Below are 18,120 nucleotides of genomic sequence, written 5' to 3'. Positions count from 1 at the left end.
AATCATTTTTAAAATCTTACTCCAGGGCTTCCCTGGTGGCGAAGTGGTTGAGAGTCCGCCTGCCGATGCAGGGGACGCAGGTTTGTACCCCGGTCCGGGAGGATCCCACATGCCGCGAAGCAGCTGGGCCCGTGAGCCATGGCCACTGAGCCTGCGTGTCCGGAGCCTGTGCTCCACAACGGGAGAGGCCACAACAGTGAGAGGCCCGCGTACCACAAAAAAACACAAAAAACAACAACAACAAATCTTACTCCAAAGAAAATAACTACTAATAGTTTTTCTACAGCAAATAACCACTAGTGGTTTATAAGAATTTTAACTATTATCCCTCACTAATAATTATACCCAAACTTAAATGAGGCAGTGAACACTGCCACAGGAAAACAATGAGTCAAAAAATAAATAAGGCAAGAGACCCAAATAAAATATGTCACAAAATACATACTGCCATCTCAAAATTCAATCACCACCAGCTTAGATTCTAAAGATATCACTTCTAGTTATGAAGATCTTGTTTCTAGCTATATCTGGGACTTCCCTGGTGCTGCAGTGGTAAAGAATACGCTTTCCAATGCAGGGTACACGGGTTCAATCCCTGGTTGGGGAACTAAGATCCCACATGCCGCAGGGAAACTAAGCCTGCGTGCCACAACCACTGAGCCCAGGCACCTCAACTAGAGAGCCCACACACCCTGGAGCCCACACACCACAACTAGAGAAGAGAAAACCTGCACGCCGTAACTAGAGAGAAGCCAGCACACAACAAAAAAAAAGATCACACATGCCTCAATGAAGATCCTGCGTGCCGCAACTAAGACCCAACGCAGGCAAAAAAATAATTTAAAAACATTTTATGTCTTACAGAGACTTGCCCAAAGTCTCTAGGCTATTGAACAACATATACTAAAACTATACTAGAACAAAAACCTTTCAACTTCTAGGCCAGTTCTCTTTCCATTTTATCATACTTCCTCATAGCTCAACTTCTCAAATGTCAAGGACAAGGTGTAATGTTATAAATGATTAGGAACTAATAAATAAGAATACAGTATACAATATATCACAAGGTACTATACAGTTAAGGCCAAGCGAATGATAAAGACAGCAATTGCTATTAAAGTTCAGATTACTGTGGGCTACAGCTGACTGGTTACATTTTAAAATAAACAGAATTTAGGGACTTCCCTGGTGGCGCAGCGGTTAAGACTCCGTGCTCTCCATGCAGGGGGCCTGGGTTCTATCCCTGATCAGGGAACTAGATCCCACATGCATGCCGCAACTGAGAGTTCGCATGCCACAACCAAGGAGCCCAAGTGACACAACTAAGGAGCTGGCAAGCCACAACTAAGGAGCCTGCCAGCCACAACTAAGACCCGGCACAACCAAATAAATAAATTAATTTTTTTAAAAAAAACAATTTAAAGAAGAATGAACTTCCTTATTTTACAAATAAAGAAACTCAGGCCCTGTATATAGAGCTAGTTGGTGGCAGTCCTTTAGGGAAAAAGAGTAATTTGAGCTGGGTCTAGAAAGATACCTAGATAAGATTTGAATAGGCAGGAAGAAGACAGAACTTTCCAGGTAGGGAAATCACATATGCAAAAGCCTAGAGGCTGAAACAAATCAATCAAATTCAGAGACCAAAGAATTCATTCTTTTGACTAAGAATAAAGAAAAATAAATTTAGGAATGGCTAAGTTTTGTGTTGCTGAAACAAATCAATCAAATTCAGAGACCAAAGAATTCATTCTTTTGACTAAGAATAAAGAAAAATAAATTTAGGAATGGCTAAGTTTTGTGTTGGGGGTAGGGGAGGGAGTTTCAATACTTAATTAAACTTGATCCTACAGGCAGTGGGAGGAAGCTAGAGTGGGTTTTGAGCAACAAACATAAATTTCTTAGAAAAGCCCAAATTATGCATTTGTCTGGAAGCCAAGAATATAAACATAAAACAAAGGTTATAATAGCCAAAATATTTAACCAATAACAAATCCAATTCTAAAAGGAAAGGTGGAGAAGATATCTAAAAAAAAAGTTAAATAATAGAATAAAAAATGAACAATGAAAGAAAATGGAAACAAATGAGAGAAGAATAAATGATAGATGTGGACAAATGAATCAACAGTTACATTATAAAAGATGTTACTTCATGCAGTCAAGTTCTGGAAAGAGGATTAAATGATCCAAACAAGTTAGTCTCCATGGCTAAAAAAACACACTCAAAGCATAACCACCAAATGTTACTGTTTCAAACTGCAATAACTCACCTCTCTAGCAGCACAATCATGAGGAGCTTCTTCTTTATTTACTTTTCCTTTTGGAAATCCCCAGCCTGATTTTGCTAGGTACCCCTGAACCAGTAATACCTACAAAACAATCAGAGGAAAAAATAAAACTTGCCCTCCTTTCCCATGTTCCTTTCTAAAAGCCAAAAGTGCTTTTCTCCTTACTTCAGGTAACTGTTATCACCAATAATTTTATTTGGTTGACTATCTTTCAGGAAGCTAAATATACTATTACTTTTCCTGTAAAGAAAGGTATTCTGTCCATTTTAAAGTATTTCTTCAAAAATCAAATGATTCCTTTGCAATAAGTCATGCTGCAACAAGTATAAATTATGAAGACCCAGAATGCAGATGAAATATACAAAATCTGGCCTTTTATCACTAAAAATCTAAGTATACTTTTCAAACCTCAGTTCAGAACATTATAAAAACAACATATTAGGATGAAAACAGCTGATCACCATTTCACTAAAAATCTTTTATTACTCTCACTCACATTTTCAAGTGTCTCATCAAGAATAATTGCACCATATGTTGGCACTCCCATTTTATATTCTTTCCATTCATCCAAAATTTTTTCCACATCTTCACCTTGAGGCAGCAAAAATGGACAATGACTGAAGAGTATACATTGTGTTAAGGAAGCTACTTTCTCCCTTAATACAGCTTAAGCACTTATACACATAAAGAGATCTATTTAAATCAACTGTGTATTTTACATGAAATTACTCGTATCTTCACCTCACTTAAGTTTATCCTTCTTGCTTTTGTCTTTTCACATTTGTTTTCTCTTGAACAAGCCATTGCTAACTTCTGCATTTAGCCTAGACACAAATCAAGTAAATTGTGAATACTCAAATACTCTAGCTCCCTAAGTTAACACAAATAAATTCAGGACCATGTGAACACTTCGAATAATTCTTGTTAAGTGGGTCGAATTCATCATATTAAGAGTCAACAGATACTGAAACTGACATCAAGAAATATAAGCACAGTACACATATACTGGCAAGAGCTAGGAACCATCAGAATAAGTGAAAGTGGGAATTCCCTGGTGGTCCAGTGGTTAGGACTCCGCACTTCCTGTGCAGGGAGCAGAGGATCAACCCCTGGTCGGGAACTAAGATCCCACAAGCCTCAAGGCCAAAAAAATAAATAAATAAATAAAAAGAGTAAGTGGAAGTGGCTAACTCTGGGAAGCAGAACTAGGGATGACATATTACACTGCCGAATTTCTTTACCATGTACATATATTGCTTCCATAATTTAAAACATTTTTAAGATGAAGATTTATTAAGGATTATAGAGAAAGGTAAATATGGGTTTTAAGGAAAGTATGGCCTGTTTCAAAAGAAACTGGGTATGCCTCCCCAAAACTGGGCTGAGTAAAATAAGTTTTTTTTTAAAGTAAATAAAACCTAAACCTGTAAAGTATATGCTCAGGCTTCCAGTACTCCATGCTACCAAATGCCTCATCACTACAGCACTGTTTATTATGAAAACTGTGGGGAAAATTATAATTTATGATAGCGTTTCTCAAATGGAGGACATTCTCAAGGGTCTTCAAGTCCTCTATGAAAACTTACATATTCTGTCTTTTCATTTTTATGTTAATGTAAAGGCATGTAATATGCGCATACTTTCAATCATTTGGATGATCTCATCCATCAAGTACTACACTACTTGATTTTAGAGACCATATTGGCACTAGTACTTTAACTGCTGTGGGCTACTAAAAACAGAAAAAAAGTAATATGCAAATAGTGTATTAGGGTCAAATGATATTCCATTGTAACACAGAAAGGAAGGTATCATAACACATAAAGAAAGGTTCTGGGAAAACTTGTAGTACAGGCACATCAAAACACCCTTAAAGACAGCATTATATTCACATTGTGACTAGTAGTTTGGTTTAAACAAAAACATCACATTAAATTCACTTTATGAAAACAAATTTTATGAGTTTTACAGCTTTGTGTTTAAAATTTTGCTTTGGTTTTATAGTTGCAGTAAGAACTAAGGTTCTCAAAGAGCTCAAAAAAGTCAACCATCTATAACAACACTGTAATTAAAAGACAGGCAGTAGATTAATCTCAATATAAACACTCCTTGCCTTTATTTAGGGAGGGGGTAAAAAAGAATAAATTATGGATATAATACTAACTATTCCATGAAACCCTATGGTTCTACGAGAGCTTGCTAGAATTCTGGAAGCTATTTCTCAATAAAAGTCTGGCTTGAGATGTTCAGTAAAATCCCTTATGCATTTTAAAGTCACCACAGATTTTTTTGAATCTAGTTATAAATTTAAAATAAATGGATATTTTTTCCATTAAAAATTTAACCATAGTGAAAAAAACATATGAATATACCCCAGGAATATAGGTAACTTCCAATAATTCAAAGAGGAAGACACTTATCTAGTTTTTTTTCTTTCTCTTCCTTCTCCCTACAATGTTCCTCATAACTTCAAGGTGCATCAACGTCTCTCTAATGAAGTGTTATCTCATTTTTCTACCCATTAAACAACTTCTTTAAAAAGAATAACAAAAACAAAGGTTTAGCAAAAGAAATTAAATCAACTGACATAACCTTGGAAATTATCTATACTCTTCATTTACCTACTTTTTTTCCTATCCCCAAATCACCATAAAATGAGTGAGTTGATAAACCAACCAACTACAGTTCAAGATACACTTGGAATTAATGTTGAAAAGTACTTGCTCAAGTCCACAAAATTAGCAAATAACAGAACCCAATCCAAAATAACATCAATTTCCCCAATGACAACTCTTCAATCCTCTTCCATATTCAGGAGTACATAAAGTAATTCAAACAAGGGAGTGGAAAGTTTTTGAATACCATTTTTATTTAATGAGACAATGTATTTAATTTAAAAAACCCTATGACATGCTCTGAGTAATGTTAATTATCTTTCTAATTTTTACTAAAAGCACTACTTGGCTACTATTTTGCGTCTTGAATCTGGGTTACTGGGCCCTACACAATAGTTCTAAGAGAAAGAAGATCACATTGATTACATGAAGAATGTAAGAAATTTTAAGCACATATATCTACTTGTATTACATATATCCTCTTTCTTTTTTAACAATTCAGTGATTTTTTTATATACTCTTTTTATTCTAACATTTTTGCAAAAACATGAAAAATCTGCTCTAACGATAGACAATCATTTAGATGATAATCTCCATCCTTACATTATCATAGACGATATCGATCTCCCCAAGAACAACTCATCTCACGCTCCAGGCTCAGTTCCTTGTATTCCTTGTACTTTACATCCATGCCCACTTCTGGGACCAATTCCCACAGGAACATTCTGGACCTTGCCATCAATAGAACTATTATAGTACTTCGATTAGAATAAAACATTGTGACCACAATTTTCTACGGCAGTCTTCTAATTACTCACAATATACTGTTATTCTACATCTATTTTTGACTGTCTTCCTTTCTCCATATTAGCACCCTCCTGCTTTTAATTCCTTCCCTAAACAATATGGTCCATCACTTTAATCAATGTCTTAGCAATATCCAAAATTTCTTTGCCCCACTATTCTGAATACAGCTCCCTAGTAAAACCTCAACCCAGCGTCAAGTCCAGGACAGCCATTCTGTACCCACTGCTGAGTGCTTACTGAAGAAAAATCACAAGACCATGCAAAATTAACAAAAGAGAAAACAGAGGCACAGAAAAGCCCCACTATTTGCCCAAGGTTGCACAGCTGGTAAATGGCAAAGGTGGGATGGCAACCCAAGTAATCTGGCTCCAGAGCTCATACTATTAACTTTTATTCTACATAGTCTCACCACTTCAATATCCCACAGGTACCACAAACCAACATGTCCATAACTGAGCCCATCATTCCCCACAAAATTTCTCCTCCATTATTTTTCTACAAATGGAATGGCACACCCATCCGCTCAATTGTTCAAATCAGAAACCTGGATACCATCCTCGATTCCTTCTTCCACCTTTCCTCAAACATCCAAGTTAAGACAAATTTTACTCCTAAATACCACTGAAATTTAATCTTTTCTATTCACTTCTATCACAGGTTTCCATTTCTCAATCATAAATTAATGAAATAGCATCTTAACTAGGTTTCCAACCTCAAGTTCCTCCAATTCACTGCCTACACTATTTCAGAGCTTCTTTCAAAACACCCCTAGAGAAATAAAGCAAATATGGCAAAAAGCTAACAATGGGTGAATACATAAAAAGGGTATAATGGCAGTTGATTGTAATATACTTAAGTTAAAATTACTGTAAGTTAAAATTTTTTCCCAAAAGTAAAGTTGTTTTTTTTTTAAATCTCCTATATTCTTTTATTACTCTTATGGATAAAGTCCAAACAAACATGGCCTACAAGACCCTTCCTCCAAAGAAAACTTTTATCTAATTCCAAATCTGGGTTGGATTAGTCTCTTCGTTATTCCTACTGAACCCTATGCTACCTTATCAAAACCTAACAGACTGCAATGTAATCATGTCCCTTTCTGTCTGTAATCTTCTTGAAGACAGCAACCAAATCTACCTTGTTCACTGCACAACGCCTGGCACAGAGGAAGCACTCAATTATTGAATGAAGTCTACCACACTAGCAATAAAAGTTTTTTCCTCCATATAAATGAATTAAAAGAAACTTAACTAGAACAGAGGCTTTTTTTTTAATAACAAGGAAAGTTTTTAAAACTCATGTGCATACACACACAAAATCTTACCCAGAACCCCGAAGTATGTATAGTTGCTCTGGTAGAACCCTAAGTCTATGAAAACAGACCAAAACCGCAGAAGACAACTTTCCTGTTTTAATCATGTTTATAGCTCCTTAAAAGCAAAGTCTTCTATGATTTCTTCATAAAACCTGCTACCGAGACTTTAACAAAGACAGTGCTCAGTGGTACTTCTATTCCCCTTTGATTTTTTCATTTACTTCTCCATATTTAATCTGTCAAACAGCTTGAGCATTTCTGCCACTGAAATTTGTCTCTTCTGTCTTTTCTTTGTAGTCCCTCTACTATGGTTCAGGACCTTACTGCTCCATATCTCAAGTATTTAACAGTCCTTGTGGTTCAACCTGTCCTGCCAAATAAGTTTTTTTGAATACCATTTTCAAATGGTCTGAGTAATATTCTTAACTTAGCCTTGCTCAAAAACTTTCAATGGTTAACAGTAATGCAGAATAAACAGAGTTTCATCCATTTTCTACAGAGCCCTAAGGGGTTCCTTATTTCATACAGCTCAAGAAAAAGCATAGGGAGCTGAGTATGAGGGTTATTTTAGGTCACCTATCCCTACTCCAACTCTACTCCAACTAGCATAGTACAGTGAACTTGCGGGTACAATTGCATCTGAGCACATGATTTATGGTTAAAAACAATGACCTAGAGAATAAAAATCAAAGCAGTTTGGCTCAGGATTTAAAACCCCACAAATTCCCCCTATACAACTTCCATCCATACCCCCTCTTGTATCCCTGTAAGAAACTCAATGCAAAATAATTTACTTCCCAAAATATCTCTTATCCTTTCCAACTCTCCAATTTTGCTCAGTCCCTTTTCTTTACCTGCAACATATTCCCCACTCCAGCCTGTTTAGAAAATTCTATATTCCCTTAAAAATATAGCTTTGCCTAAAATCTTTCCACCTTTTGCCAAATTCTAAAAACACTTAGTATAAGAAACATTAGCAATTCATCAATTTTTTTTGCCTTGTGACATAGCTTCTTTTATAATCTTAAATATTCATGTCAATCTTATAATTAATAAATGATGAAAAGTTTCTATTTTATTTGTAAATAGGGAGGAACAAAAGCTTCTCTAAAGGCAAGGACTTCTTTGAATTTGCCACAGACCCAAAAACTGCTTTGAAAACAGCAAGTACTCAATAATTATTTAAGAATTTCTATCCCAGAAAGGTAGTAATCTGAATAAAGATCATCCAGTTAAGTGCAAAAGCAAGAGAAATGTAAAAAACAGATCAGTTCTAGAAATAGGCTAGCTACATATGGAAAAAAAAGAAAATCAAATTTAATTCTAATGATCACTGCACATTTTAGGGGGTCCTCCACATAAAAATAAGAATACAGTTGGCCCCCCAGTATCCAGATGTAGGACCCGCAGATACCGAGGGCTGACCATACTTTGCCATTTTACAGTCTAAGGAACTTGAGCATCCATGGATTTTCGTATCCTGCGGGAAGGGGGGTGGTCCTGGAACCATCCCCATAAACCAAGGTACAACTGTACTATCAAACTGTGCCTACCATAATCAGGCACAAACCATATATATATGTTTTACATTTTTGACAATTTTTAGAAATCAAGTATGTTTTATCTAAAAGGTTATAAATCTCAACGACAAGCAAAAGAAAATTTGTGCTAAAATACCTTATTAATAAGAATGAAAGACATTCATTATAGTAATAAAAAGGATATCAGCTTTAGCAAAGTCTCTTATCCCACACTGAGGTAATCCTGGTGTGTTCTGCATGTAGAAATCCAAGTAAAACCAATGGGCAAGTTCAATCTGAAAACACACTCGGATAGCATTGTCTCTTTCCTCGCTGGGAATATGCAAAATAAATCGGCTGTCAAAAACAAAAAACATACAAAAATTACATTTACAAACCATAACAATTTATTTTAACCTTTTTAATTGCTTCACTCCTGACCCACCAACATAGAAAAGGGACCCAGAGCAGTACTGATCAAGGAAGCAAAACTGGCAGGAAATTACTACAGGGAAGATGAGTCTTTAAAAAAAATAATAAATAAGAGATATCACATATATCTCATTCATAATAGAATTTTTTTAAGAGGCCATCTACCCTCTGTTCACAAGTACAGAGATAAACTTAAGAGCTCTCTAACAATAAATTAAAGGTGAGCAAGAAAACAAACTTCACTAGGATTCCCTCCCATGCCTGGTAACATTTTCAAAGAATATATGCAAATATATTCATATACTCAAATAGAAAAGATGTTAGCTGCTTAATCTTCATATTTAAAGTATTACAAAAAAAATTAAAGAAATCATTAATAGACCAGATTTCCCAAAAAGCTCATTTGAAGAACCTGAGTTCAAAATAACTTTCAAATACACTCACTTTTAAAAAAACCTAAATTGTCTTTTCCAAGTACATTCAGAGGGAGGAAGGGACATTTATTTTAATACGTAGTATAAGTGTGCACTATATTAAATACACATATGTATATATATGATTAAGATAATTAACCCCTTTTTTATGCAACAAGTCAAAATTTATGTGATCTACAGGACTCATTAAGCAACCACCATTAAAGCTTCTTCAACGCTTAGCATTTTTGTAATCTTTTTTTCTAGCGACCTTTAGAGATAGACTGAACTACATAAAAGAAATCCACTGGTTTTTAGAGTCATTTTCTAAAATTAAAAATAGCATCACCCAGTCTGATCACTTACACTATTCACTAGCTGTGGTGCTAAATGTTCTTTGTTGTTTTCAAGTTTCAAATCAAACCTCAAAAAAAAAAATGCTTTTAAATTATAAAAATAATGTAGCATTCCAATAGGGGATTGAATAAGTAAATGTTAAGACAAATGTATGTACAATAATCTACAATTCAATATAGAAAAACAATGGGGAAAGGAGCTTAAAACTGCATCTACACTAAAACCAAGACATGTAACATGCAACATTAATGGCATAATGTAAGATATAAAAATCTGAGCTCTTCCATACGGCATTCAAGATCCAGTGCCTGCTCACCTGCACAGCCTCTATCACTCTGTAAGGTTCTTTATACCCAGTGATACCTAATTCTTAGTAATGTCCTAAATTGCCATCCACATACTATATCTATTCCCTTCTCTTGTCCATCTAGCAAACTTATAACTCATCCCTCATGACTTAACACTGTATCTCCTATATAGGTATATCAGACTCCTCTGAACAGATTTATAAACTCTTTCAACTCCTCCATTATAGTAATTATCTAATTTTTACTATTACTGTCTATAAACTCTTCCAAATTACTTCACTGAGATCTTTGTATACTTTTATTCCCATAGTCTAGCAAATTGTCTCATATACTTACAGTGACATACTGATAGTTACAATTTATCTTTGAAAGGTAAGATGGAGTAAGCACACTCCACTCTGTCCCTCCCATAAAACGTATAAAACCTGGACAAAATACATGGAGCAGCTGTTTGAGGACTATGAAAAGTAAACAGCAGCAGAAAGATTGGGGAAGATGACAAATATTCAAATTTACCATTTTTCACCCTCCAATATCCCCTAGCTGGATTGGGGGTTAGAAGTGACCTCCAAAAGCCCTCAAGGATCAAGAAAGGAATCTGTTAACACTCAGAGACAGTAGAGGAAATTTCTCCTCTCTTTTCTCCATTCTCTCATGCCCCAGAGCCCAACCAATGCCACACTGGTTAGACTTGGCAGCAACAGTGGCTGTAACAGGGATCCACAGAGACTAAAACTTTGATGGACGGGAACCTTCCTCTCCGATAGCAAGAGGTGGGAGGTCCCAAGAGATTAGGGCCAACATCCATTGCTTATTTTACTTCTAACCTCCAGCTGCTTGGTCCCAGGCATGAGCAGAGTCACATGAAATGTGTGGTAGAGCATCTTTCCATTTTTGCCATTTTTCAATATTCAATTTCCTCAAAAAGGGGAGCCAAGAAGTACCAGGGGGATAGCAGAAAAGGAGCAGCTCAGGAAAATGGTCCCACGAAATTGTTTATGAACTCTGAGGCTCAACCCCAAACTGCACAAACTTGGATTAGAATACAAACAGCATACCACACACTTTGTGAGCTGAACGACGTATGAGACAGACCACTGCCCAAGTCTCAGACTAGCCAGTAGATGATACACAAAGACAAAAAGCACTGCAAAAACTAGCCTTCTTTTATCTGATTTTATTTAACTTACACCAAGTCTCAAAAAAAACACCTGTCTGCTATATCTTATTTTCTCAGTTTGGGACATTTTCTATTGATTTCCATTATGGAAGTTGAAGAATTAACTCCAGTCCTCCCACTCTCATTCTACACACCATTCTCATCTCTACATCTTCCAAACAAAATGATATCTTAGTTTGGTTAGTGTGTTAACTACAGCACTATTGACACCTGGAACTGATAATTGTATGTTGAGAGGAGCTGTCCTGTGTGCTGTAGGTGTTTAGCACCATCCGTAGCCTCTGCTTATTAGATGTCAATAGCACTCTCCAGTAAAGCTGTGACAACCAAAAAGATCTCCAGCCACTGCCAAAGTTCCCTGAGGGGAGCAAAATCACTCGCAGTTGATAACCGCCGGGTTAGATCAAAAATTCAGTCTTGAGCTTCCCTGGTGGCGCAGTGGTTGAGAATCCGCCTGCCGATGCAGGGGACACGGGTTCGTGCCCCGGTCCGGGAGGATCCCACATGCCGCGGAGCGGCTGGGCCCGTGAGCCATGGCTGCTGAGCCTGCGCGTCCGGAGCCTGTGCTCCGCAACGGGAGAGGCCACAACAGTGAGAGGCCCGCGTACCGCAAAAAAAAGAAAAAGAAAAAGAAAAATTCAGTCTTTACATTACTATGACTCTGCAAACTTAATTCAAGACTAAGCCATGTGACAAGCTACGATTGTTTTCCCTTTAAAGCACAACCTTTTGTTCTCCCACTAATTAATAAATGTCTTATTGTCTTTGCTTTGTTTTCTCTATACTTGTCACTAACTCAATCTTCCACTAGTTTCCTAAATTTTTTTTCTCAAGATGTTAATTCAGACACATCCATTTCATCTTGAAGACTATCCCTGAGCCTTCTGATCTGTTCCAGTCTGGAGTGGTTGTCACTTCACATAACACACATCTGTCATTCTATGCTATCCTTTCACTAGCATCCTATAGTTCCCAACGCCTCCATCCTGCATTTTTTTTTTATAAATTTATTTTATTTATTTATTTTTGGCTACACTGGGTCTTCGTTGCTGTGCGCAGGCTTTCTCTAGTTGCAGCAAGCAGGGGCTACTCTTTGTTGCGGTGTGCTGTCTTCTCATTGCGGTGGCTTCTCTTGCGTGCAGAGCACGGGCTCTAGGTGCGCAGGCTTCAGTAGTTGTGGCACGCTGACTCAGTAGTTGTGGCACATGGGCTTAGTTGCTCCACGGCATGTGAGTTCTTCCCCGGACCAGGGCTCGATCCTGTGTCCCCTGCATTGGCAGGTGGATTCTTAACCACTGTGCCACCAGGGAAGCCCCATCCTGTATTTAGATCTATTTCTTATATCCTGTCTTCCTCCTAATTAATGTACTTCCTATTTTTACGAAGTACATCCTCCCATGCCTTCTGGAAAAAGGATGCAGGGGAGATTAATATTAAGACATGGTGAATTTGAGAATATTTTTATCCTCACTCTTGACACTTTGGCTAGGTAAAGAATTCCAGGTTGGAAATCATTTTCCTTCAGAATCCTGAAGACAGTGCCCACTCCTGCCAGCCTATAATTTTGATGTGAAGACTGAAGCCACTCAGATTCCTTTGCCCAACCTGTTTTTTCAGACTGGAAGCTTCCAGGTTCTTCCTTCTATCCCCAATGTTCTGAAATTTCCCAGTTGTCTATTATTCACCCACTGATTCACCCATTCAATGGACTTTACCTATTTAGAAACTCATCTCCTTCAGTACTAAAGGACCTCATGGACTGATCCTTTGATTCTTCACTTTTCTCTGATATTTCCTATCTCTAATTTCTCAAGCCCCCTTACTTTCGGGAAACAGTCTCTTGCAAGCCATCTATTGAGGTTTTTGTTTCTACTCTCATATTTAAAATTCCAAAGGCTATTTTTGTTTAAACTATGCTTTCACAGATAATTCTGTTATTCCATGACTGTAAAAACCTATCTAAGGAGATCAATGTAGTTTTGAGGGGGTTTTTTGTTTTAAAGTTTTCTTCTATCTACATAGTTTGATTCTTTTCAGTTGCTTTTTTGTTGTTGTTAGTTTTATGCTCTACTTTTTGTGTTAAGAGGCCTATTTCAGATGTTCGTATTTAATGTGATAGACCACAAAGCTAATTAGGAAGGTTGTCAAACTATGAGGCACCACTTAAGGTGATCAGGCTGAGCCATTTAATCAAGGAACCTCCAATGTTAGTATCTTTAGGTGTTTCCTCGTGGGCTAGTCTGATCATCTAGACAAGAACCTTCCTATCTCCTATCTGGAGGATAAAGCCCAGGCTGCCACATTCTGGGAGCTGAGCAGGGGAAGAAGGATGGTTTTCAATATGTATACAGGATGCATAAACTCACTTCTGCCACTTTTCAGCATTCTCTAATTCTGAAGTAGGCTGACTACTACAGTAGTCTTTCACTCTATCAGGTCTGCGAAGTCATATGCCACTTTCCCTTCTGCTGTACCGTTTCCAAGTTTTGTTGCTCATCTCTTCACCCAATCTTCCTTTACTTGTGGGTTATGCATTTAAAATTGTCAAACTTTACTCTTTTTGTGGAGTAGATGTTTGTGTTCAGTCTACTATCTTTAACTAGAAATTTGCATTTCAGACTTCCCTGGTGGTGCAGTGGTTAAGAATCCACCTGCCAATGCAGGGGACACGGGTTCGAGCCCTGGTCCAGGAAGATCCCACATGCCGTGGAGCAACTAAGCCCATGCACTACAACTACTGAGCCTGCGCTCTAGAGCCCGTGAGCCACAACTACTGAGCCTGAGTGACACAACTACTGAAGCCCACGTGCCTAGAGCCTGTGCTCCACAACAAGAGAAGCCACTGAAATGAGAAGCCCGTGCACTGCAACGAAGAGTAGCCCCCACTGGCCGCAACTAGAGAAAGCCCATGTGCAGCAACTAACACCCAACCCAGCCAAAAATAAATTAAATAAATAAATAAATATTTTTTTAAATTTGCATTTCAACAAATTTCTAGAGGATACTAACCACAATCTAAAATGGGGTAAGAAAATGCCTAAGACAGAGAAATCCAATCCCATTCCCATCCCAATCCAGAAAAGCCCCAAATGAAGAAAGCTAAGCTGGAAGATGAGAATAAGAAATAAAACTTTTAGAAAAGGGTAACAGAGAGGTCTATTTATGTAATAGGAGAACATCCACTCTTCTTTCATTCCTCTGACAGTCAGGAGTTTCTCCTACAAAAGCTGGGGGAAGGAGGAACAACAGCCAAGGCCCTTTTCTAACTTTAGCAGACAGGTTTGAGTGTTGGCACCCCAAAGCAAAACTCCTACACATTGGTATTCAAGGGTCTCCCAGAATAAAAGTCAGCTCCCTATCTACTCTCATAAAGAAGCCTATCAACAAGTAAGTCCCTCTACAGCCTCATCTTAAATATGAAACAGCAACCAAAAATCACCCAATGTCTAAGGAAAATCTAAATGACAAAGAAAAAATTAAACACATTAAAAAACTGGTTGTGAAGAAAAGACAGTGTTGAGGATATCTCCTGGAACCTTGGTACTGAAAGTGTGGACCCTGGACCACCTGGAAACATAACTGTGAGAAGAAAAAGAGACATTTCAGTCATATACGGACTCAGAAAGTTTACTCTCTAATGACCCCCTCAAAGGAAATTACTTTAGAATGTACACCAGCAAAACAAGAATGAAAGCCAAGAAAGCATAAAACAGGATTCAAGAAAGAAGAGATACAACCTGGGAGAGCTGGGAAAGGGAATTCTCGTGTGCCAGTTGTTTGGCAAGACTAAGAAGCAACCAGTCCAGATTAGACTAAGAGAGTGGAGATCTCCAAGACGGCATTCTCCAGGAAAAGAGAATTCTGTAGAACAGTAGATACTAGTATGATTGAGGGTAAGACCAAGGATATAATAAAGGAGCAGGGACTTCCCTGGTGGTGCAGTGGTTAAGAATCCACCTGCCAATGCAGGGGACACGGGTTCGAGCCCTGGTCCAGGGAATATCCCACATGCCACAGAGCAACTAAACCCGTGTGCCACAACTACTGAGCCTGCACTCTAGAGCCCGTGAGCCACAACTACTGAGCCTGCGCACCTAGCGCCCATGCTCTGCAACAAGAAAATCCACCGCAATGAGAAGACCGCGCACCACAACAAACAGTAGCCCCGCTCGCCGCAACTAGAGAAAGCGCGCACACAGCAACAAAGACCCAACACAGCCAAAAATAAAAAAATAAATTAAAAACTTTAAAAAATAAAAAAACAATCTTTAAAAAAATAAATAAAAAATAAAGGAGCAGATGGGGGGTGATAGTGGACGGCAGCAAGAAACTTTGGGCATGTTGGGGGAGAAGGGTAAATATACAAGAGAATCACAGTCCAAACATGAAGCAAAAAAGCCAAAATTAGAACAAAAGGGGAAAAAATTATTTCAAGAATAGCTAGAAGGAATCAGGGAATAATGAACAAAGCATATGCTTCCTTCTCCAAAAGAAAAAATTAAACTATTATTTTGAGCAATTTGTAGAATGTAAAAAAGAGAATTCATTAGGACATTCATTCTCTTTCAAGATTCTTACAAAAGGATCTTGACTATGGCCAGATGGAAAACAAACAAAATCCTAACCATTGTATACTTGTCTCTACTGTGAAAAATATTTACAAAGTAATACTGTATAACAAATGCCATTATTATTATTCAGCTTTTGCAATCAACCAGCAGCAAAATGTATAAGATTTCATAAGGTTACAAAATGTAACGTAAATACTATCAATCTTAATTTCTATTTTAAGTTCACCTGGATAGAAACTGAGGGCATGGGTAAGAAACGGAAGAAATGATGGGACACTAAGTGCCTCACCTTATCAAATACAGACTCAAGAGACACTGAAGTCCGTAAAACAGAAATACAACTTTAAGTATATTAAAGTCACGAAGGTAACCGATGGAACGATTTAAAATAGTGATATAACTGTATTGGAAGTAGGACAAGGGCAACAGTAAGTGTAAACTAAACCATCACTTAATAATCTACCAAGATACACTAAATCCTCAATCTAATATCTAAAGTTGATAGCAACTGGTGCAAGTATACTTTAAAATATTGAAATATCCACCAGAAGAACTGAACACAAAACAGGTAAAAGTCTGGAGAGCAGAACTGGGATAAAAGGGGTAGGGCAAGAGACTGTTGCTTTTCATTTTATAAATTCATCTGTACTGCTTGATTTTTTTTTAAACCTTACAGATGAGTACATTTTTTAATACTGAAAGGCTAACTTCTTTAAGAAACTTTGTAAGAAATAGGAAATTTTGATACAGGAAAATTAAACTTCAATGCTTTCATTCTGTGAATGTTTTTGATCTGTTTTAAAGATTTAAAAGTGTTTGTATATACATACATATGTATATTTTAATAGCTAAAATAAAATGCTTTCCACAATATTTTGTTATGGGAAAAGTTTCTCCACCTAACAAAAATGTCACCTTTCCAATGTTCCCACAGATAGACAAAGCATTAGCACAAGGACTGCAATTAATACAAAAATGTTTCCAGTGAACTGAACACTAAGATAGCAAGCTGAAGATAAACACAAATTATTTAATTAACCTATACGATCACCAAAATAGCAGCAACATTAGTTGCTAGAAAATACCTTTCTCCTTTTAACACTGGAGTGGCTTTACAATTTAATTCTAACGGGGCTTATAAAAAACTCCAAACACTTCTTTAAGAGAAATAACTTACCAAACTGCAGTTTTCAGTTTTTACTTTAAAAACATGCTTTCCAAATCTTTAATAAGATTATTTAAATGGTACTGGAAAACTATGTATTTTACTTTTAATGTCAAAAATCATGGCGCACCAAAGGCAAATATCACCATAAAATGGTGCTGATTTACTTTTTTACATACACATACATGTTTTATTATAAAGTAGTTTTGGTTCACTAAAGCATTTTAGACCAGAGTCTTCCTTTCCTCTCCTCCAATTCCATTTCACCCAGAAGTCACCAGTTTTATCAGTTTGGTGTATATATTACTTTCAGACTTCTCCTGTGCATGCACACAAACATACATATACAAAACATTTTAAAATTTGTTTTAACAAAGGGCATAAAATGACTAGTTATTACCCTCAGTAGTATATTGTGTACATTTTCAAGACACAAACATTTTCCTTCAGTTTACTGTTTGCTAACTGCCTGAGGAATTTCTAATGGCTGCACAGTATTCCTGTAAATGAAATGTCCCATATTTAACCACCTGAAAAATAACATTTCATGTCTTAGGTTATAAGCTGTCTCATGGTTATAAAGTCACATCTTGAAAATTTAAGTCTCTTGCTCTAATGTTTCACATAAAAATCACTCTCAAATTTTACATTCCTCCAAAACATATTAATATATGGTCAATAACTGACATAGACAAGATTAGCAGGACTATGTAATTTATCAAAAATCAAAATAACACAAAGCAAAAAAACCCTTACAGGTACTGATCATAAGTAAAACTGGAGAAAATATAAAGGGAGTAAAAACAAGAGTCAAGACCAAACTTATAAATCAGCAGGTACTTAGAAAAGAAGTATAGGACTTCCCCGGTGGCGCAGCGGTTAAGAACCCATCTGCCAATACAGGGGACACGGGTTCAAGCCCTGATCCAGGAAGATCACACATGCCACGGAGCAACTAAGCCCACGCACCGCAACTACTGAGCCTGTGCTCTAGAGCCCGCGAGCCACAACTACTGAAGCCCATGCTCCGCAACAAGAGAAGCCTGCACACTGCAATGAAGAGTAGCCCCCGCTCACCGCAACTAGAGAAAGCCTGGGCGCAGAAACAAAGACCCAGCACAGCCATACATACATACATAAAATTTTTTTTAA

The 18,120-nt window shown here is 37.2% G+C and overlaps 1 protein-coding gene across 3 annotated transcripts in view; it reads right to left on the bottom strand.

Moving 5' to 3' along the window:
• The window catches only part of DCP2 (decapping mRNA 2), a 50,424-nt gene that overhangs the window by 29,386 nt on the left and 2,918 nt on the right, over positions 1-18,120 (bottom strand). For all 3 annotated transcript variants that reach the window (XM_060009027.1, XM_060009028.1, XM_060009029.1), the window contains exons 2-4: positions 8,748-8,899; positions 2,782-2,909; positions 2,268-2,366 (exon numbers count right to left, since the gene is read on the bottom strand). In XM_060009027.1, the coding sequence (XP_059865010.1) occupies positions 2,268-2,366; positions 2,782-2,909; positions 8,748-8,899 (379 nt within the window). The remainder of the gene's footprint in view (positions 1-2,267; positions 2,367-2,781; positions 2,910-8,747; positions 8,900-18,120) is intronic.

This window comes from Delphinus delphis, chromosome 3 (genome assembly GCF_949987515.2).
Source record: "Delphinus delphis chromosome 3, mDelDel1.2, whole genome shotgun sequence".
Classification (NCBI taxonomy): domain Eukaryota; kingdom Metazoa; phylum Chordata; class Mammalia; order Artiodactyla; family Delphinidae; genus Delphinus; species Delphinus delphis.
The sequence above is the reverse complement of the archived record's forward strand: the minus strand, read 5'-3'. Positions and strand labels throughout refer to the sequence as shown.